Source organism: Macaca nemestrina, chromosome 4 (genome assembly GCF_043159975.1).
Source record: "Macaca nemestrina isolate mMacNem1 chromosome 4, mMacNem.hap1, whole genome shotgun sequence".
Lineage (NCBI taxonomy): Eukaryota > Metazoa > Chordata > Mammalia > Primates > Cercopithecidae > Macaca > Macaca nemestrina.
Window position 1 is genome coordinate 69,882,316 of NC_092128.1, and position 23,567 is coordinate 69,905,882.

The window sequence follows — 23,567 nt, forward strand, 5'->3', positions numbered from 1 at the left end:
TCCTGCTGAGGCAGGAGAATGGCGTAAACCCGGGAGGCGGAGCTTGCAGTGAGCTGAGATCCTGCCACTGTACTCCAGCCTGGGCGGCAGAGCGAGACTCCGTCTCAAAACAAAAAAAAAAAAAAAGAAAATTTATTAGTTTTCTATTGCTGTTGTAACAAATTACCACAAATTTGATGGCTTAAAACAACATAAAGTTTTTATCTTACAGTTTTGGAGGTTAGAAGTCCAAAATCAGCCTCACTGGACTAAAGTCAAGATGTTGGCAGGGCTGATTTCTCCTTAAGACTCTAGAGAAGAATCATTTCCTTGCCTGCCCCAGCTTCTGGAGGCTGCCTACATTTCTTGCCTCATGCCCTCTTCCCCCCACTGGCATCACTGTCACCTCTGTTCCTGTCATCACATCATCTTCTCTCTCTGACCCTCCCTTCCTCCCTCTTTCCTTTATGAGGATCCCTGTGATTACGGTGGGCCCACCTGGATAATCTAGTATAATTTTCTTATCTCAAAATTCTTAATCATATGTGCCTTTGCTATGTAACATAGTTACAGGTTCCGGGAATTAGGACATGGACATCTTGGGGAAGGCCATTAATCTGTCTACCACAGAAAAACTGGAGAGGCCATTATTCTGTCTACCACAGAGAATATCTAAGGTTTTATGTTCTTTACAAAACTGTATTTTGTATCAGAGAATGTAAATAAAATTGAAGAAACAATGTAACACAAGTAACTGTGGATAATATCAGTTTTTGTAGATTCAGAAAGACAATGGATATAGTTAGAGGGCCAAGTCAAAGTCATTGTTTCTATTAATTTACATGGGCAGTTGTACCTTTGATAAACTTCTTAACTTCTTCATCCTTGTAAAGTAATAGAAGCTCATGAGGTTGTTAGGAAGATTAGATGAGATCATGTACATGCAAGTGCTTGATAATCTGTAAAATATTATATAAATATACTATCCCTACTAAGTATACCACCCTGATCAGAATACATGAAAACCAGTGTGTCTTAAAACTATCTGTACATAAAAGCCGAGTGTGATGGCTTACACTTATAATCCCAGCAGTTTGGGAGGCCAAGACAGGAGGATTGCTTGAGGCTAGGAGTTCAAGACCAGACTGGTCAACATACCAAGACCCTGCCTCTACAAAAAAACAAATAACCAGGTGTGGTGGTGTGTGCTAGCTACTGGGGAGGCTGAGGCAGGAGGATTGCTGAAACCCAGGAATTCAAGGTTACAGTGATTTAAGACTGTGACACTATACTCCAGTGTGGGCAACTGAGTGAGAGCCTGTCTCAAAAACAAACAAACAAACAAATACTACCTGTGGATAAGAATCAGTTTGTTGTTAGGTTGTGTTTTGTTTTGGGGGGTTTGTTTGTTTCTTTGTTTTTGAGACAGAGTCTCCATCCAGCCTTAGCTGCCCAGACTGGAGTACAGTGGTGCAGTCATAGCTCGCTGCAACTTCAAACTCCTGGGCTTCAGCGACCCTCCTACCTCAGCCTCCCAAGTAACTGGGACTACAGGAATGCACCCACCATGCCTGGTTAATTTTTATTTTTTTGTGAAGTCTCATTATGTTGTACAGGTTGGTCTCGAATTCCTGAGCTCAAACAATCCTCTCGCCTCGGCCTCCCAAAGTGCTGGGATTACTGGTGTGAGCCACTGCAGCTGGCCATTTTTTTTTAACATTTACATATATATGCTGTTGTAAAATACAATAGAAGTATCCCACAAGTATTAGATTGTTATAAAAGTTTTTATATGCCCACTCTCGCTTTCTGTATTCATTTTGTCACAGACTGGTAAATACACTTTCAGAACTGATAGTGGTCCATAGACCACACTTTGAATAGTATTCATCTAAATCAAGCTTGACCAACCCTCAGCCTATGGGCTGCATGCTGCCCAGGATGGCTTTAAATGCGGCCCAACACAAATTTGTAAACTTCATTAAAACATGATGAGATTTTTTTTGACAATTTTTTTTTAGCTCATCAGCTATCATTAGTGTTTGAGTATTTAATGTGTGACCCAAGAGAATTCTTCTTCTTCCAGTGTGGGCCAGGGAAGCCAAAAGACTGGACACCCCCGAAAATGATCTTGAACAGTTGTCTGACTTGGTCTAAAGAAGTTATTAAGCCCATGCATTGTGGCTCATGCCTGTAATCTCAGAACCTTAGGAGTCTGGGGCAGGAGGATCATTTGAGGCCAGGAGTTTAAAACCAGCCTGGGCAACATAGCAAGACCCCACCTCTACAGAAAAAAATAGCCATGTATGGCGATGCACACTTGTAGTTGTATCTTCTCCAGAGGCTGAGGCTGAGGTGGAAGGGTCATTTGAGCCCAGAAATTTGAGGCTGCAGTGAGCTATGTTTGCTCCACTGCACTCCAACCTCAGTATGGGTGACTGAGAGAGACCCCATCTCTAAAAAAAAGAAAAAAAAGTTATCAAGCTCTAATATTAGCTCGTTCTAGTTCAAAACTTCTTAAGACTTCCATTCAGAAAAATGTTTCTTATAATTTTATCTAAATCTTTTATTATATTTTATTCTTGGTTTTATTTGGACCTGTTCAATCTTAGGGCTTGTGTATATCAAGCCCTATTTACTGGTAGCTGAAAATGTCTACTAGCAGGTGATTTCTTTTCCTATTTTAACCTGATACCTCAACACCTCCATTTTTTTTTTTTCTTCATGTAAACCGTTGGTGGCAATTGGCTCTATTTCTGATTCCCTTTCATAGGCTGGCTATATAAATTGTAAAACTTAGCAAAGTTGGAGAAGTATCTTGGTCACTTCTGTAGGAAGTTAACAGAGCTTTCTATTTCCAGTGTACCCTGCTCTCCCATCTTTTCCTAAAAGGTCCTAGAAAAAGGCTAGAAGTAATAAGATTCAACCAAGAAGTGTAAGTCACATCTACCATAATTTCTTAGCTATAAAACAAAATCAATGAAATGTGTTTATGTGCCAATGGGATTTTTTTTTTTTTTTTGAGACGGAGTCTCACTGTGTCACTCAGGCTTCAGTGCAATGGTGCGATCTCAGCTCACTGCAACCTCAGCCTCCTGGGTTCAAGCGATTCTCCTGCCTCAGCCTCCTAAATAGCTGGGATTACAGGTACGCACCACCACGCCCAGCGAATTTTTGTATTTTTAGTAGAGATGGGGTTTCACCATGTTGGTCAGACTGGTCTCTAACTCCTGACCTCGTGATCCGCCTGCCTCGGCCTCCCAAAGTGCTGGGATTACAGGCATGAGCCACCACGCCCAGCCAGCAGGATTTTTTAATAGATAAAATAAAAGATGCTTTTGTTTAAAGATCTAGAAAGCCTATATTTTGCTTTCATATTAGTTTCAGATAAAATCCTAACCAATTTAAGCCTTAAACACAGGAAAATGCATCTCAGTTTAATATTAATAAAATAGTAGAGTAAAGTAAGGTTTGGATTGCTTATTCTGAGACAGCATATGTTTGTGTGGGTGGGGGTTGGGGGTGAAGATGAAGGGTATAATTGACCCTAATCAATATGTTAATGTTTCCAATGTGCTATTACTCATTGCCAGTAGAAAGTTATTGATCAACTGAATCTGTGTTGTAGCAGTTGGTAATCCAATTCTAAAGTTGTGAGAGGAAAAAAATTTTGAGTAGGTGTTTTTCTGAGGCAAAAATGAAATGTTTTTTTTAAAAAAAAATGGTTCTAAATTTCCTTTTTTAGACTTCAAAATAAGAAAAATTAAAACAGTATCTACCACATTTGGCAAAGTAGTTGGAATTCTATATACTTTCTTCACAGAAATACTATAAAGAATATGTTAATAAAGAATCTTAATTTTACTAATTTTATTTCTTAACTAAAAATATTAAAGCCATTAAGGGATTTAGCACAGATATTTAAAATTCTGAATCTGTGTGCAGGAAAGATAAAAAACCAGCCTCGTTTTGTAGAATCTGCATATGATATCATAAAACTGTGTGGGTAAGTTATCTTTCTTTAACTTTATTTTGCATTAACATGGAGTGTGTTGTTATGTTTCTTGTATCACAAACATACTATGCATTGTAGTGTAGCAGATTGCTACAGAACTCAAGAAAACTTCAGTTCATCACTTGATTCCAGCAGTTGGTATTTCAGGTAATCGGTTTGCTGTGGTCTGAGACTGCTAACCACAAGAGATTAAATTCTAAGTATATTGAAATGCTGTCTTGTAATTAGTTACTCTGAAGTAAATGATGAATATTAGATGTAACCAAGGAATTATAGTATTTTCAGAGAATCTTTGAGTGAACTTATGGATATGCTTGTAGTTTCAGTCTAGTTTTTTTCTCTGTCTTTAGAAAATTTGGGTCTCAAAGATATATTAGGTTATATGTCATGTTTTATCTGATTTTTGAAATTTGAGTGAAGAATAAAATATCATCAATTACATTTGATATATATTTTAAAAATGTAAGTTAGAGGTAAGAATTGTAAAATTAACGTGCCTTATTCTTTCTACTGTTGGTTCTTTAACAAGCTCTAGGAACTGAATATATGGTGCTCCCTTGGTGCCACATGGTGGCTAATCTAGGTATATATTAAAATATCCCTTTTTAGTTGCTTAATGTAATGTAGTAGGGAGGAATAAACCTTTCTGACAATTTTAGCTTCTGAACCTTTCTACCAATTTAACTTTTTAGATAGCAATTATTTACTTTAATATACAAATAATATATAAATAATTGAAAGGTTTAGTGGAATTATGCATACATGGTAGGTTCTAACTCTCACTTTTAGATTTAGCAGCAATATTTAAAATGTTTGTAACCACTTAAATTTATTTTTTTGATATCTGAATAAAATAACCAAAATAATATATTGAATGCCTATACCATGCCTTGCTTTTTAATAGATAGGGACAATGGAAAATAAATGGTTGCTCTGGTGTTTTCAAGGAACAGGTTGGAAATTATTATTATATTGACATATGATTATATAATGTAAAACTTTTAAATCTCAAGGCTTTGCAAGTCCTAGAATACCAAGTTTATAAGCATTACTTTCAATGTCTATGCTCCTACAGAGCTCTGCACAAAGTTCATTCTCTATGAAAACTTGTGACTGAATGTTTAATTGTATAGCTGCAGTCTTCATTTTCCCTCATATTTCGTAATTATTCACATTGTTAATTTTTTCTACTTTTCTAATTTCAGCTTATGTCTAGATAACTTCTCTACGCCTCACCCTCACTTGTTTCTCTTTTCAAGACATTTTTGGAAGATAAAAACAATAAAAATAAAATAATATTTCCATTTTGGCCTCCAAGTAGTATGGTTTTCTTACTGCATCAGAAGTATAATGCTAATTTTTTCATAAACTTTTTGGTTGAAAACTCTTCTGATGCTTTATCTTATAGGTTGTCTCCTTTGCTAGAAAAGGAAAAAGTTTGGGAACAAAAAGTACTAGTTTTAGAGTCCTTTACTTTAGAGATCCAACAAGCAGCTGGATAACAAATATAATACGTTATTTGTTTCAAATGACAAATTTAGACAAACACTAGAAATGAACTTCTGTGGCATTTATAAAATTATACTTTTTGTAGCTTGCTCTTCAGCTATCTTTAAACTCAAATTGGCCTGTATATTGCTATTAATACATCCTCATGTGATAGTTCTCAATGCCATTTTCAACCACTTCTTTAATTTTTCTTGAAAAATATGAATGAAAAGTCCTCTCTATATAGGATATATTGTACTTTAAATAGTACAGGAAGTTCAAATTTTGAACTCATGAAATGTCAAGATAGTTTATATATTTAAAAAATAACTTTTATATTATCTTTGAAATTTAGACTGACCCAGGTTTATGTGCCAGATCTTTTAAGATTTATAAAGAAGTTACTTTCAAATAACTTTGGTTATAGTAGTTGTGAAATGCAATTCTAATATAATTAATATTTCTTAACTTGAATGCCTTAATGTCTGCAAAAGCATTCTGTTACTTTGTGGATAGTTACTAACCCAGCTAATAAGGAAAAATGCACTAATCTCTAAGAATGAATAAACTATTGATTTTGCCTAGAGTTTTGAAAATTTCAGGAAAAGCTCTTAACCAGTTTTTAAGTCATTGGTGAGCTTAGATCTATGGTTTGTATCAGATTATCCAATGTCGTACTAACTTTGATAGAATTAAAGCTATAGTTTATTATTATTTTGGCCTCAAAGATAAAGAGTGTTCCTAAGTTTTTTATTCATGAAGTGATGCAAAATGACTTTCTTAACCTATGCCTTTTACATCCATTTCTTAATTTTTATAATTAACATAATATTTTCTTTTTGGTCAGTTCATTAGAAACATTTCTTTTCTTTTCTTTTCTTTTCTTTTTTGATGGAGGCTCGCTCGCTCTGTCACTTCTTTTGTTTTATTTTTTGATGGAGGCTCGCTCGCTCAGGCTGGAATACAGTGGTGCAATCTCAGCTTACTGCAACCTCCGCCTCCCAGGTTCTAGCGATTCTCCTGCTTCAGCCTCTCGAGTAGCTGGGACTACTGGCGCATGCCACCACGCCCAGTGAATTTTTGTATTTTTAGAAGAGACAGAATTCACCATGTTGGCCAGGATGATCTCAATCTCTTGACCTCGTGATCCACCCACCTCGGCCTCCCAAAGTGCTGGGATTACAGGTGTGAGCCACTGCACCTGGCCCCAGAAACATTTTTAATAGTTACAATAGTATTAAACTATAATACTATGTATTACAACTGGTAGTTAATACTTGTCAATTCCCCAGGGCTAAAGAATAGAATATTATTATTAATTTATTCTTTAGAAACGAACTCTCCCCCATTTACAAATGATGCTTCAATCAAAGACTTTATTAAAAATTACTCTTACGATTCTTCACTCTTATTGAAGCTTGCCATTTTTGAAAAAGAAAGTATCGGATGAAATAACTTATGCTGAAGATACTGCTAATTCAATTGCGCTTCTGGGTAAGTTAAGATTTCCTTAAGGTATATGGATGTAACATATGACAGGTCCTACTAACAAGGAAGTATCTATTTTCCCCAAGTTTCACTAAGAGGACTCCTTCTCCATGTCTAGGATCTTCTGTTGTTTCCTGGTAGTGAATTAATCACAGTGTGCTTGCTGATAATTCTGGTATTGTATTCTGCTCAGGTTGTTTCATGATACCAATAAAAGTCCATCTTCTAAGTACAAGGACAGGCTGGTTATGTAGTTTGATGAATTGTTATTTAGTTTGATGAAGTGTTTGTTCACTATTTTTATAAATCAGAAAGTATACATCCCCCTTTTTAAGTAATCATGAAAACATTTCAACTTTGAACTCTAATATTTAATTGCTACAATCATAGAATTATTCATTAAATGATCTAAAATTTTAAATCAAATCATAAGATGATAGCATATTAAGAACTTCAGCATAATGCACATAAAGATGCAGATGCCTGTATTTTATACACGAAAATATGAAAAGTATCATAAAAGGGTAGGTATTTACATACGGGTTATCACTTGATTTTCTAAAGAAAGAAAACAATTTCCAGGGAAATTAGATCAGGGAAATACTGGCTCTTTGAGTCAGCTCCTGGGACATGACAACATGTTCTCAAAACAAATCGTACATTAAATCAATACTTACTAGTTTAGGTCTTTATTTGTACAGGAGGAACAAAAGATACACAATTGATCCAATGCATCTTTAAAAATATTTGCTGAGTAGTGATGTTCCCAGCATTACACTCCATATAGAAAGATGTTAGAGATTCAACTGGAATGAAGAAAAAAAAGGATTTTTATTTTTAACATAGACACTAACCCTTTTATATCTCAGTAGGTTTTATAGTTTTTAATTTTAGTTACTTTGGGAAAACTACCTAGGGTTCACCTACTCTACAGCCCAGAGTAGGTGAAGGTGTTGTGGAGATTAGGTTAAACATGAGGGGGGCAGTTTAAAGAAAAACACCTTAGGGAGCAGGCAGGTTCAGAAATATGGGAATTTTTAATTATGTGAATCTCTATCATCAGTGGAAATTTACAACGAGAAGCCAACTCAAAAGAGGACATGGTAGTATTAACAGAGAAAAAGTGTAGTTTTTGTTGGTAACATTTTTTAAAATACCCCTGTTGCCATTATTTTTAAATATTGCTTCCAAAAGTGTTGACAGTCACTTGTATTATAAATACAGGCCAATTTTTTACTGAGTGTCAGCTTGTTCTTTGCTCAATGACTGGTACCCTGCCTGCACAACATGTTACTATCTCATGTGACAACAGTATGAACTCTTAACTTTAAATGAGTTTCCTTTGCTGATTACTGACTGCAAGTACTGCTCTTCTGTCTCTTGGTTTTTTTTTTAATGGTTGGAAACATTAGTTTAAACTAAAATAATTGTATAGAAGATGAAATGTTGAACAAAAACTCTTCATGATTTTAGTAAGAACTTCCAGTTTCTACTGTGTGCTAATAAGTTATATTACATTTTCCTCCAAATGATACATAGATATTTCTGACTCAGAAGCAAGATTCTGGAAATGGATGAGGGAAGAAGTTGGTACTCTGCCCTGAGATTATGAAACAGGAAGCTATGATAAATTATCTAAATTTACAGGAACTAAAACAGTGGAAAAGCAGACGAAAGACCCTAGAATTTCCCATAAGCCTGCATATTTGGATAGTCTTGTTGGAAAAGCTTAGTTGTTCCTGTTGTGTAAAATTTTTAAAACCTAAGTAGTGATTTTGCAACTCCAAAAGAACAGTCCAAAAAATAAAATTTAGAGTTAGAATAATCTTAAAACTGTCGTTTTTAAGTGATGTCTTTTGCAGAGATTCTCCTGAAGCTAGGGTCAGGCTTTCCTTTGTGCTTTCTCATTCTGTCCACTTGCCACCCCACTTGCTAACCACCTCCAGAGATGAGCATCTTGCAAGGGCTAATGCAAAAGAGGAATTGCTAATTATTCTTTTATCCTCAGAGAGTCCAACCAGTTCTAGTTTAGTTCTAAGGTCGATATCACTGACTACAGCTGTCCTCGGGCATTCAGAGAACCTGGATCATTTCCATAGTCCCACAGATCATTTTCAGATACCCTTGAGGATCATGTTTATAGGACTTCAACAGAGTAGATGCAAATCCAGTTTGAAATACAGGCTGAAGCCAATTTAATTGTAGTTTAGATATGACTGAAAAGGAAACTTCCTATTCGCCAACCCCACGCAGACAGCTTGAACATAAAACTATTATCCTTGCCTGTGGGGCAGCTGCCTAAAAACTCACTCTCTTCCAGTCTGCCAACAAATTGAAGAGCAAAGTTCACCTGAAACTTCTCTAAGCAAAGAACGCATTAGTAAAGGCAAAAAATTACTGACCCTCTAGTTAGGGAGAAAAATGCTAACCCATATCTTGTCAAAGTAATAATAGTATCTAACACATGTAGAACTTACAATATGCTAGATGCTTTTCTCAGCTCTTTTCTCATATTAGCTAATTTAATCCTCACAACAATCTTAAATGTGGTAACTATTGTTATACCTGTTTAATAGATGAGAAAAGTAAGACACAAGTTTACATGGGTAGTAAATGGCAGAGCCAGGATTTAATCTTAGACAGTCTGGTTCTAGCATTTGTGTTAATAATCATCATTCTTTTCTCCCTAGAAAGGAGAGGTTGAATTGATTGAGGGGCCAAATGTATAAGGATGGATTCAGGGTACTGTTTATATGTATATGTATGTATATGTGTGAGCATATGTATAAAAATATGTATATAAATTGAACATGATCCAGTTTGAATATCTGAGAATATTGTTAATAATCATCATATTATTAACATTTTATGCCTAAATTCTACAAATAAGCTTATGACAGTGTTGTTAAGTAGCACCTGTTTATCTTTCTGGCAGGTGACTTAATGAAAATACCAAGTTCTGAATTGAGGATACAAATTTGTAAGTGTATTGTTGATTTTTATCATGCAGAACCACCAAAGAAGCATATTCCAGGTGAAGTTTACAATGGTCTTTCAGTGATAACTTGTGTATTTAGAAAACAGAACATTCTCATTTCTCTTTGAATTTGACAGACACAGTGGGCTCATAAATGTAACACATTAAAAAGAAAACTTTTTTTGTAGTCTTGATCTCTTCGGTCATCTTTTAAAAGTTATATATGTATTTTTCAGTTTTTGATTTGCATATTTTTATTCTGATGCTAAATATGAACAAATTTGTAAAGTGATGCCCAATTTAGTTTATTAATAATCATAAATGTTACTATAATATTATGTAATACTATTGATAAAGTTATTTTTTAAACACTTTATAATTATTTATAATATCTGCCCCCACTCAGTTAAATGTTAAACTACCAATACCAGGGCCATTCTCCATCATGTTTGGGAAAATAGTTCTGTGTGTTATAGCTAAGGGACCTTAATATATAGTGATAAGTGAACCACACTGAATTGGGCAGGAACAAGACAGTGGCACGTGCACTGTGAGGATATAATGTTAAGATGTACTTCTTACCTTCATAGTTTCCATAATTTCTAATCGATCCAGGAAGGGAGAGAAGATATAAACAATAACTTCTTAAGTTATATGATTCTTAATATAGGTGGAAATAAGAGTCTATGGTAGTTCAAAAGAAAGATTATTTAAGACTAAGGAAAAATGGGAACCAGAAGTCAATTTAAAAAGGACAATTTAAAAAAAGAAAAAAGAAATTCAGGGAAAACAGAAGTAAGTCAAAAAGTAAAACACAAAAATGGAACAACAGCTAAACTAGAGAAATGAATAAGGAGATTCTTAAATGTCCAATTTGAACTACTGATGAGATAGATGGGTAGTAGTGTCTTGGTAGATAAAGGATATTGGATACTAAAAGCAACAGGGACCAGAAATACAGGTTTGGAATCCACCCAAATAGAGTTGAAAAGCCACCAGAATGGTTGAGTTTGCCAAGAGATAAAACAGATAAGCAGCAAGGCATGAAAAATGACATGGAGAGTGTCCATACTGAGGTTTGGAAAAAATGATTAAAAGAAATTGGCAGTGAAGGGAGGTTCAAAGAGGAGGAAGAAAACCTAAAGACTGCCATGTCTTGTGTGCCAATGAATGAAATATTTGACAAAGGAGGAGGAAGTTGTCTCAGTGTCAAATGCTGCAGAGTTTTCTGTAATCGAAGAGTTAAAAGGCCAAGTCAATGTGACACCTGAAAAGTTGTAGTTAATCTTTGACAGATCTATTGATACACAGTGGTCGGGGCAGAGGCAGGATTAAAGAATCAAGAGGATTGGCCGGGCGCGGTGGCTCAGCCTGTAATCCCAGCACTTTGGGAGGCCAAGGCGGGCGGATCCCGAGGTCAGGAAATCGACACCATCCTGGCTAACAAGGTGAAAGCCCGTCTGTACTAAAAAGAATACAAAAAATTAGCCGGGCGTGGTGGCGGGTGCCTGTAGTCCCAGCTGCTCGGGAGGCTGAGGCAGGAGAATGGCATGAACCCGGGAGGCGGAGCTTGCAGAGAGCCGAGATTGCACCACTACACTCCAGCCTCGAGCCAGACTCCGTCTCAAAAAACAAACAAACAAAAACAACAACAACGTAAAAGAATCAGAGAATTGTGAGAGTAGAGGCACTGGATTTGAGACTGAGAGAGTAGTGGTAGTTCATGAATGCAGATATATCTTAAGATGAGATGGTGAAGAAAAAGAAAAGATGGAGAACAGCTCAACTAGTGCAGTCAGAGAAAGGTTATTTGGGTTTTTAGGATAGGGAGAAATCACATTTGTAGGCAGAAGAGCTAGAAGCTGGTAAGAAAGAAATGGGAAGGCGAAATAGCACAAGAGGATGGAATTAAGAGCACAAACTTAGAGTTAACCTTGGCAAAATACAGACGCCCTTAAAAGAAAGGGAGACAAGTGGTGTAGGACTTAAGACAGAGGAGTATTATGGGGCAAAGACATGAGGTTGATTTGGTCAGGCTCTGAAAATTAGGAGTCAGTGCTCTCACTATCACACAGTTGGTTTCAAGTAATGGGTATGGCCAGACATCTGGCACTACAGCTGAAAAGTCCTCAGTACAGTAGTTGAAAGAGACACAGCCCTGGAGACAGGAATTAAGTCCATGAGCTTTAGTAGTGTTATATCCCTCTATTAAAATGTACCAGCAATAGAAAAACATACAGTAAATATAAAGTACATTTTGGTCCATCCATATGATAGACTATTATGCACTTAAAAATCATGATTTTAGAAAATATTTTATAGGATGGGGAAAAGCTTACAATAAAAGTTTAATGAGTACAGTAGAATATAAAATTCTGTATACTAGTATGTTGTTAAAATTGTGTGCATACATTAAAAATATCACAAATATATGAAAATGTTAATGTTATCTCTAGATGATGAAAATATAGGCAATTTTTATCTTCCTCTTCTTACTTTTTAAATGCTTTTTAAAATTCATGTGGTGAGTAGCTAGAGCATATCATAGAAAACTCATCACTGCATTGGACAGGGTCTTGTCCACAGCCAGAGATCATATTTAGAAAGATAAGACAAACTGACAGATACCTCAGAACTAGGGCAAAGTTAAGGAATCTAGTTGGACTCAAAAATCAAAAGTCAAGGAATTAGATAAGTGAGATCACTAAGAAAAAATAAAGCATCATCTCAGTAAATGAGGACCCTTTGGTGTTTATTTAATCCCTCTAGTTGAATGTAGTTAGGTAAGCACCTGTATACCTGCATCAAAAGGAGAGTTAGTATTTCTCACAGGTGCTAAGACAGAAGGAATTTTTATAAAATGTGTCACCAAGAATCAAATTTCCCTAAAATACCATTAAATTCATTCACAATTATCAGAGTAGCATTACATTTTTCACCTCTTATTTTATTGCGGACACTACATAATTGTTGTCCCTTGAAAGTACTGAAGTAATGCATTGGACCCGAACAGTGAAACTGACTAGTGAAAACATTCAGTATTTGTAATCAAATCATTTTCCATTATAGAAAGTCATATCTACTGACAAGAAATATTGTTCTTTTTTAGAATTTAGGGTGTTTCCAAAATTCATGGTCCTATTTTAAATACTACACCAGGGATCAGCAAACCCTGGGTCCCAGGTCAAACTAGGCCCACTGAAAACAAAATTGTGTTAGAACACAGCCATGCCCATTTATATTTGTACTGTTTATTACTGCTTTCTTGCCACAATGTGCTATAGAGCTGAGTAGTTGACAAGAAACCTTATAACCTGCAAAGCTTAAAATACTATATGCCCCTTTACAGAAAAAGGTATGGCTCATCCCTATGCTGCACAATTCATAAATTCCATACACTTTTGAAAAGTTGTTCTTGCTGTTGCTTAATAATAAATTACTCATTCTTTTGTCTTAATGATCATTCTATGAGATAACTGTTTGTATTTATTAACTAATTGTTGTTAGGTTACCAGCAAGCAAGTTCATCATACAAGATTCAAATGGCTGAAGTTGGAGGATTAGCAAAAACAATGGTCCAGTCAATCACCTTGCTTGAACATCAACTTGTTGAGAAACTTTGGGTACTTAAAGTTCTGCAGCATCTCTCGACTTCTGGTTTGTATATTATTAAGTTTAAACACTTCATTGTCAACTACTTTTGTTTCTGTCTAAAAATGTCAATATTGTAAAGCAAAAATAATGTTTAAAATTTATTTTCAGAAGTTAATTGTACTATAATGATGAAAGCACAAGCAGCCAGTGGAATCTGTACTCACCTCAATGACCCAGATCCCTCTGGACAGCTTTTATTTCGTTCATCAGAAATACTTTGGAACTTGTTGGAAAAGTCTTCAAAAGAAGAAGTCATACAACAGCTTAGTAACTTGGAATGTTTGCTGTAAGTGTATGTGGTTAGATAGGAATGTTCTTTTAATCTTAAAATGATAGCCAGTGACATAACTAACATATTTGTTTGAATCTGTGTTCAATTATGTTTTAGATTCATGTAATGGCTATGTTTCAGGACATCTTCTTTGTGCCATGGTATAAATGAATCTGCACAATAACAAGCCACACTTTCCTATGTGGAAGGCTCTTGAAGTAGCTTCTTAACACTAAATTATACCTTAGAATATACATAAAGTAAAATTAGACTTTAGAAGAACAATTTCATTTATTTATCCAGTGAATCTATTATTGAGTGCTTACTATCTTCCAGATATTGCAGTAAGCATTAGCAACAAAATGTAAGCCTTCAAGTTGCTTCTTCACTTATTCAACAAATAATTGTCTGCTCTATGCCAGCTTCAGTATTAAGCCATAGAAATACCACTGAAAACAATACAGATATTGTCTTTGCATTCATGGAATTTACATTGTGCTAGGAGGGATGGACAAGTAAATAGACAACTAAAAGAGAACATACTAAATGTTATGAAACAGATTATTGTAAGATGTACATGTTCTTCAGAAGAAGGTCAATCAGCACATTTTTGTTTGCAAGTGACTAAAAACCCAACTGATCAAAGCAATATAGAAAATTTATGGCTTATTTAACTACAAAGTCAAGGATAAAACTGGTTTGATGTACAGCTTTATTCAGGGATCAGCAGATATTAGGACTTGGTCCCCCCTCTCTCTACATTGTCTTCCATGGTGTTGGCTTCATACCCAAGCCTATGTGGTAAGACCTAAGAAGTCTAGGATCACATCATCTCAACCTCAAATCAAGCAGAAGAGAAACCTTGCTATCCTGAAGGCTCAGAGAAAAGTCTTTGAATTGAGTCCAGTTTGGCCCTGAATGGTCTAATATTGGTCAAATGCCCATTCCACAGTGATTTATTAATGCCAAAAGAAAAAATGCTCTGACTGGTGAAAAGGCAGCTGAAGGCAGCCTCACAGGAGCAAAAGTCAGGAAGGACTAAATGCCTAAATAAAAATAAGAATGCTGTTCTTATAAAAAGGGCAAGTAGGTCCCAGGAGGCAAAGCAACAAACGTTTACTATTAATACAAGGGAACCTAACTCAGAGTTGGAGAATTCATAACTGCTTCCTAATGAACTCAAGTCTAGTAACTGAATGACAAACAGGACTTGGTAACACAGAGAAGTTTTGCATGCAGAGAGCGTCCTAGACAGGGAAAAAAAGTGAAAATATAATTAGCAAAATCGGAAAACTAAAATTCAGTACGGTGAGAGCAGAAGGAACAGGCTACAATGGTGAGAGATGAGGCTAACAATGTTATCAGGGCCCATAACATGAAAGGCCTAATAAGCCTTGCTTGTTAAGGAGGTAGGACTTAATCCGAAGAACAAAGAATAGTCTTTAAATGGTTTTACAAAGGAAAATGACATGATTGAATGTATTATAGAGCTGTCACTTTGACCACCATGTGTAATAGACTGGTTTAGTGGATTCTTATCTGGTACATAGAGAATTAGAGGCAGATTTCGAAGTGTAAAAAATGTTAAAGATACGTTCAAATCAATAGTATAATATAAAAAGGGAGATTTTGTTGATAGACATTCAGGTAGTATTTCCATAAAAGTATGTGTCTTAGTTTGAGCTGCTATAACAAAGTACCATAAACTGGGTGGTTTGTAAACAACAGAAAGTTATTTTTCATAGTTTTGGAGGCTAGAATTCTGAGATCAGGGTGCCAGTGTGGTTGGGTTCTGATGAGGGTCCTTGTCTGGGTTGCATACTGCTGATATCTTGTATCCTTTCATGGAGGCAAGAGAGCGAGACAGCTCTCTGGAGTCCCTTTTATAAGGGCACTAATTCCATTCACGAGGGCTCATTACCTCCCTAAGACCTCACTCCTAAGACCGTCACATTGAGGGTTAGGATTTCAAAATATGAATTTTGGAAGGACGCAAACATTTAGTATATAACAATATAGTTTTTAAAATATGATTTTACTTTCTAGGGCTTTGAAGGAAGTATTTACAAATCTGTTTATGAGAGGTTTCAGTCATTATGACCGTCAGCTTAGAAATGACATATTAGTGATCACTACAATTATAGCTCAAAATCCTGAAGCACCAATGATTGTAAGTATGAATCAAATTGCATTAATTTTAATTGTGGAAGTGGTGGGCATGGGTGAAAGAAGTCCTATATTATGTTGTAATATTTGTGTATTTTGTTGTAATGCTAAGTTATGCTGTAATATCATGATGGTCACCAGTATGCTTATCACTCTGCCAATTCTTCTTTGCAATCCTTTGGAAATTTGGAATCTTCTTCATATTGTGTGATTTATACACGTATTTACCACTTATGCTTTTCTTTCCTTCTTGATGATTTGAGTTTCCATCTGGCATCATTTCTCTTTCACTGGAAGAACTTTGTTTACAATTCCTTGTGGTGCAAACCTGCTGGCTGCTGGCAACAAATTATCTTAGTTTTCTTTTTATCTGAAAATATATTTAATTCATCTTAATTCTTAAAGTCTGTGCTCATTGAATATAGAACTCTAGGCTGAAAAGTTTTTGTTTAGCATTTCAAAGATAAAGTTCTACTGTCTTCTGGAGTCTGTTGTTTCTGATGAGAAATATTCAGTGTGAGGTTCTATGGTGTAATGGTGAGTACCCTGGACTCTGATGAGAAGTATTCATAATTTCAAACCATTATTCCCCTATGTATAATGTATCATCTTTTTCTCTCACTGTTTTCAAGATTTTCACTCTATCTTTGGTTTTTAGCAGTTTCGAAATGATGTGCTAAGGTGAGATCTCCTTTGTATTTGTTCTGCTTAGGTTTCATAGAGCTTCTTGGAGATATAAATTTAAGTCTTTAATAAGATTTGGAGAACTCTTGGCCATTATTTCTTCAAATATTTTTTCAGTCCCATTCTCCCTACTTCTTCAGGGACTCTGATTACTTTTATGTTTGACTTTTTGATATTGTCCCACAGGTTTGTGAGGCACTGCTCACTTTTTTCAATCATTTCTCTCTCTATTCTTCAGGTTGGATAATTTGTATTAGTCTATATATTTAAATTCATCGACTTTTTTATTTCTGTCATCTCCATTCTGCTGTTAATCTCATCCATCGCCTTTTTACTTCAGATATATTTTTCAGTTTTGGAATTTATTTTGATTCCTTTTTACAGTGTCTCTCCTAAGAGTTCTTGTCTTTCTATTCATTATGAGCATCTTTACTGTAGATTCTGGTATACTCCTCTGATGAGTTTTTAATAACTAATAACTATACATTTAACTTGGCTGTACTTATCCCTTTGAGGTATGACATTCCAAATCTCAATTCAGTTCTTGCCTGGGATGCTTGAGTATTCTCTGCACTTGTATGGTTCAGACATCAGCCAGATATTTGGGAAGAGTTTGTACACAGAATTTAGCATTCTCTCTCTCTGGCTCTCTCCTTTATGGGATTTCTCCCTTCACTTTCTAGTGTTGGTGGTTGCCTCTGTCTTCTGGTTCTTCAGGCCACTAAGACCACAGGGTTACTCTGAGTTTTAGCATTCCCACGAGGTATAGAATATGGCCTGCTCTCAGGTCAAAAGCCTTTTTTTTTTTTCCTGAGATGGAGTCTTGCTCTGTCACCCAGGCTGGAGTGCAGTGGTGCGATCTCAGCTCACTGCAAGCTCCGCCTCCTGGGTTCACACCATTCTTCTGCCTCAGCCTCCTGAGTAGCTGGGACTACAGGCGCCCTCCACCACATCGGGCTATTTTTTTTGTATTTTTAGTAGAGACAGGGTTTCACTGTGTTAGCCAGATGGTCTCGATCTCCTGACCTCATGATCTGCCCACCTTGGCCACCCAAAGTGCTGGGATTACAGGCGTGAGCCACCGCCCAGCCCCAAAAGCCTTTTTTTAAATGGGAAACTCATTTAGTACCATTCCCTTCTACAAAATTCTGACATCCCTCCAGTGTCCGCTTACTCTTGGTCACACGATAGTTTTATTTGTCACCAGCAGGAGAATTTCTCTCGGAGCTACTACTCATCTGTACCAGAAGCTGAGCCTTCACATATTTTTTAATTAAAAATCATTGAATGATTGAAATTATTTAATAGAGATCCTTGGCAACAAGATTCACAAGTCAGGCACGTAAGTTCTAGTTGTGCTACAAAGAACTGGCTATGAAGACCTCAGCCCACTAACAGTGGACATCAAGTAGTCCCCATATAAGAGTCATGGAATTCATACTGTGCAAATAGGGAAACAGTCCTACATAGTATCCTAGTGAAAGCTGCGACTTATAGGTGAAACTTTGTTTCTCTAGAAGCCCCTGTTCAGTTAGTAATTTCTCATTAGTGTCCTTGCAAACATTCAGATGAATTTCACGAATGCGAGTCAAAGGAAATAATATTATCAGCATCTAAAGAAACCATATAGATCCTAAAGTAATGGGGCTATAAAACTACAAGCTCATAAGCCCAGGGTTTGCCCCTGTAAACTCTCCCTAATGTGCAAAGTCCAACTAGGATATCTCTGTCAGGAATGCTGACATGCTAAAATGTTTGCAACTCTGGTGATTCTTCGGGGCTTTTCATGCTCAGTAGGAACTACTTTATTATCTCTTGACCAAACGTTTGACATAGCAAGAATGACTGGGGTAGAAGTGGAGGTGTTTAAGAGGAAAGACTGTTGAGAATAACTGGATTTTCCTCCCTTACTCTGTCATTTGAAGTATAGATAATGAATTATAGAAGTAACTATGAAGACCTAATATACTTTGGATCCTTAACAATTTTAAACAGACTATTCATAGAATAATATAAAATATTTCTTAGAACCTACAGAAGTAAGTTTAAAATTAAATAAATCTGGCTTATTTAATTTTAAATAAGCTTATCTGGCTATATGTTTTTATTTTTTGCTTCACCCTTTATTACTGTTCATGCTTTATGAATTCAAATGAATGACAGTAGGATAATTTGATAAATGTACATAAGTAGTAAATGTGAGTGTGTGCATCATAACTTGCATCTTATTCATTCATCTTTCTGCTTATTTTATGTATTTATATTAGGAATGTGGCTTTACCAAGGATTTGATACTGTTTGCCACCTTTAATGAAGGTAAAAAACATAAAACTTTCAACTTCTTATAATTATCTTGATGAGTCTTGTACAACATTTAAGCTTTCATTTTACTTTTTTTCCCTCACAGTTAAAAGTCAAAATCTTTTGGTAAAAGGACTTAAGCTTTCTAATTCCTATGAAGATTTTGAGTTGAAGAAATTACTATTCAATGTAATTGTGATCTTATGTAAAGATTTACCTACTGTACAGGTAAAGAGTAATCAAGGCAGGAAAATCAATAAAAATTGTCTTACTTTATAGTATAACTATTTTAAAGTCCTGACTGTAAATCTTTTATCAATTCATATATTTACCATAGAAAGTAGTAAAATTTTACTAACCTGAATTTTAGCTTTAAAATTTTTTCTTTGCTTATCTGTTAGTAAACAGTGAAGTACTTAAATTTAAACTACATAAACCAAAGAAAAATAGTAGAACCTAAGAGATTTAATGATACAGTTAGATCTCTTGAATTAGACAGCATAAAATGAAAGAAGCTTCACATAGGCCTGTCCAGCCTAATAATCTGTCTCTGACCATAGTAACAAGGACTGATTTAATGCTGGAGAAAATTATTAACCTCTGTGATGCCAATCTCAAACTCTTATGAACCTGTTTTTTCAACACACAAGTTTAGTGTCTTTAATTACTTTTACTCTCTATGAATTCATCTTAATACTTTGTTTCCTGCATAACAGCGTGATGTAATTTGAAGAACATTGGAACTGAATTTCACTTCTGGCTTATCACCTACTAGCTACGTGGCCTTAGCAAAATTACCTCATCTATCTGTGGTTCATTTCCTCCTTCTGTAAAGGAAAGATTATAATGCTTCGGCCCTGCTCACAGGTCTATTGTGAAGTTTGGATGAAGGTTTTTTGAACTATAAAGTGATAGTAAATGTATTATTAACAATTCTGTTAGTTTAGTTAGTTGCTGCATTAAGTGAAATTTCCTTCTAGTCTAAAACTCTACCAAACTCCAAGGATTACCATAAAAAAGAAGTAGGAATTCAGTCTGTCAACTTCACCACCAATAATATAAAGATGGGATAGTCTAGCAGTAAAGGCTTTATAGTCAGACAGAATCTCAGTGCTACCACTTTCTAGCTATGTGGCATTGAATGGGTTGTTTGATTTCTCTAAATCCCAGGTAGCTCAACTTCAACATGGGGATAACACCTACCTCGAGATTATTATTAGGATTTAACTGAGCTGAGCATTTTCTTAGTAATGCAACTTTAAGGAATATATATATTTTCAAATGCTCAGGAAAAGAAAAATTGTCTTTACAATTATAACTTTGTTATTTGTGACCAAAAAAATACATACTGTGTAGAACCTAAATGCATTTTCCAAAATGCAAATGGAAAATCATTTGGAAAATTATTCCATAAAGTATGGTTTATTATTCCAATAGAGTATTATATAAATTTTAAAAATTAGACCTATAAAGATAATAAAATTTACACTACAGTTTATAAATCAATTCTAATTGATTGAACAACATTTTATAGACAACACAGCCAAGTAGCACAGATTATGGTGACGAACTTCTTAAAACACTTTGTGAGCAGTGAAATCAACAATTTTTATGTGTCACATAATTTGTGGTCCAGTAATATTGCTAGTAATGATAATGAATATGTACACTATCATTTGCAATACACAGGATTTTTTTTTTGAAACATCATATACTTAATTCTAACAATAATGTTAGAACTAGTAGTTATTCCTGTTTTCTCAACCCCTAAATCTTGCATTCTTTTCACATGGAGTAGTAGGGAATTAGAAAAATTAACTATTTTTGTGAAAATCTCTAGAACAATGCTAAATTAAAAGAAAATTAAATATAATATAGCATATGGGGTTTTATTCTCTTGTGAATCATAAATATGCATCCATCAGAATTAGCTGTATTAATTCTGTTGTCATAATAGCTATGCATTTTAATCTCATTTTTATTAAAATGATAGGTTCAATAAAATTTTAAAATACTAGGCATGTAATGAAGCATGGCTTGTGACCTAACTGACATTTATTTGGCAGAATGTTTATGTAAGTTCTGTTGCATGTGGTTAAATATTCACTTAGTCATTACCTCAGACAAAGTTGTTTTTTATGGTACACAACTGAGTCTGTGAGATATTTCCTTTTTAAAAAGAGAGTGAGGAAAGAAATGTCAGCACTTGCCCCAAAATATTCTACTCCTGTGGTTTTATTATAAGCAGGAACTAAATTACATATATGAGCAGCAAAAACAAAAAATTAACACATATTTTATGTTATTGTCAGAGAGTACATACCTCAGAAAAGAGGATTATAACCGTTATTAAATTTTTGTTTTTTTATTATCATTTTTTTGCTGCCTATCATAGATTGGGATTATTTTATAAAGGAATTATTTTGAAATAATCCTCAATAAAACATCAAAATGTAAATTTTTAATTTAATTGCCTTAAAGTATTTTTAGCTATGTTTCTAACAAAGTATCCTTTGTTCTTTCTCACAGCTATTAATTGATGGCAAAGTTATTTTGGCTTTGTTTACCTATGTTAAGAAGCCTGAGAAACAAAAGATAATGGACTGGTCTGCAGCACAGCATGAAGAATTACAACTGCATGCAATTGCCACTTTGTCATCAGTGGCTCCTTTATTAATAGAAGAATACATGTCATGCCAGGGAAATGCTCGAGTCCTTGCATTTCTAGAATGGTGTGAGAGTGAAGGTGAGTGGCCCTTCAAGATTCTTGTCAAAATTTTAATCTTCATATTTCAACTGAATGCTCAATATATGCATAGAAATAACAATGAAATCAATTAAAGCTATGAGAAGTAAAAACATATAGACCTGTCTTCTTAATGTATTTATATGTTGTTTTAAGAAAAACACAGATTTGATTTAAAGTCAGACATTAGTAAACCTCATAGTTGATGCACACCTGAAAGAAATCATACATATAATTTAAATTTTTGTATTATTAGACCTATCTAAAAATTATATTTTGGAAGAAAATAAATCCTGGGAATGTTTTATTTGCTTTGTTTGTTTGTTGAGACAGGGTCTCACCCTGTCACCCAGGCTACAGTGCAATGGCATGCTGATGGCTCACTGCAGCCTCAACCTCCTAGGCTCTAGCGATCCTCCCACCCCAGCCTTCCCAGTAGCTGGGACTACAAGTGCATGCCACCACGCGAAGCTAATTTTTGTATTTTCTGTAGACAGGATTTTGCCATGTTGCCCAGGCTGGTCTCAAACTCCTGGGTTCAAGCCATCTGCCTACTTCGGCCTCTCACAGTGTTGCGATTATAGGCGTGATCCTGAAATCAATTACAATATTGCCCAGTCTGTCAGTATTATAATACATTCATTCAACAAATATTTATGACTGCCTACTGGATACTAGATACTGTCTTAATTACTGAAAATACAGTTAGGCTTTAAATAAATAAACATCATTTTCTCTATGGAGCTTAAAATCTAGACCTCTAGCCAGAAGTAATGACTCCAATGTGGTCTACCAAATTAGTAGAGCCCCAATTTGTTTGTATTTTGTTTCAGTTCTTAGAAAGGAAATAAGAAATACATTCATTTTTAATAAAGTTTTATAAGGAGGATATTGCTTCTTTTCTGGTAGTAAATTTGCTCTGGAAATAATTTTGTATGATGCATTTTCATTAGATCAAGAGTATCGCCCATTTATGCATGAAGGAGGAAAAAAAAGATAGCCTTTTTATTCTCGTTTCTAATATACTGAGCTACTAAATTTAGTCTTGTAAAATTATTTACCACTAAATGAAGCAAGTCGTCAGTCTATCCTTTATATCATTTATGTTCATAGAAAACTTTAAGGCAAAAGGGGAAATGCTGGCTAATAAGAGAAAGACTGATAGCTAATAGTTTTTCAGAACCTACTATCTGGTGAGCCTTAAACACCTTCCAAGTATTAAGTCATTTTAATCCTCTCAACAAACCTAGGAGATATAGGTACTATTATTATCCCTGTGTATCAGATGGGTAGAACTCAGTCTAAGAAGCTAAATAATTATTCCTGGCCACAAGTGGCAGAGCAAAAATTTAACCGAGGTTCTATAATAGAACCCACAATTGTAACCAACATTCAATACTTAGAACAGTATTTTCAACTTTTTTTTTTAGCTGGAAATATAAAGCTACTTCTAAAAGAAGCTTTTAAAGAAAGCATAGCATGAAGAAGGGAGGATTTGCCTTGCTACTTATCAAGACCTACCATAAAGCTATAGTAATTAAAATTATATGGTACTGGGTCATGGATAGACCAATGGCATGGAATATATGGAAGGTTGGCATTATGAGAGATGATACTGCCAATCAGTGAGGGAAGGGTGGTGTTGGGGCAGTTGGTCCTCCATGTGAAAAAATAAAAATTAGACCTCTTCACTTTGTTTTTTCTAAAAATCAATTGCAAAAGTAATAAAGACGTAAATATGAAAAGTCATACAGTGAAACTCTTAGAAGAAAACATGGGAAAATATCTTTTTGCTAGA

The 23,567-nt window shown here is 35.1% G+C and overlaps 1 protein-coding gene across 11 annotated transcripts in view; it reads left to right on the forward strand.

Moving 5' to 3' along the window:
* The window catches only part of LOC105475469 (cilia and flagella associated protein 69), a 77,413-nt gene that overhangs the window by 13,541 nt on the left and 40,305 nt on the right, over positions 1 to 23,567 (forward strand). For 8 of the 11 annotated variants that reach the window (XM_071094792.1, XM_071094791.1, XM_071094790.1 and 5 more), the window contains exons 4-12: positions 3,876 to 3,985; positions 6,900 to 6,976; positions 9,906 to 10,004; positions 13,455 to 13,604; positions 13,710 to 13,887; positions 15,919 to 16,042; positions 18,990 to 19,038; positions 19,130 to 19,251; positions 21,553 to 21,769. In XM_071094792.1, the coding sequence (XP_070950893.1) occupies positions 3,876 to 3,985; positions 6,900 to 6,976; positions 9,906 to 10,004; positions 13,455 to 13,604; positions 13,710 to 13,887; positions 15,919 to 16,042; positions 18,990 to 19,038; positions 19,130 to 19,251; positions 21,553 to 21,769 (1,126 nt within the window). The remainder of the gene's footprint in view (positions 1 to 3,875; positions 3,986 to 6,899; positions 6,977 to 9,905; positions 10,005 to 13,454; positions 13,605 to 13,709; positions 13,888 to 15,918; positions 16,043 to 18,989; positions 19,039 to 19,129; positions 19,252 to 21,552; positions 21,770 to 23,567) is intronic. The other 3 variants (XM_011730724.2, XM_071094793.1, XM_071094794.1) reach the window with 1 other exon arrangement.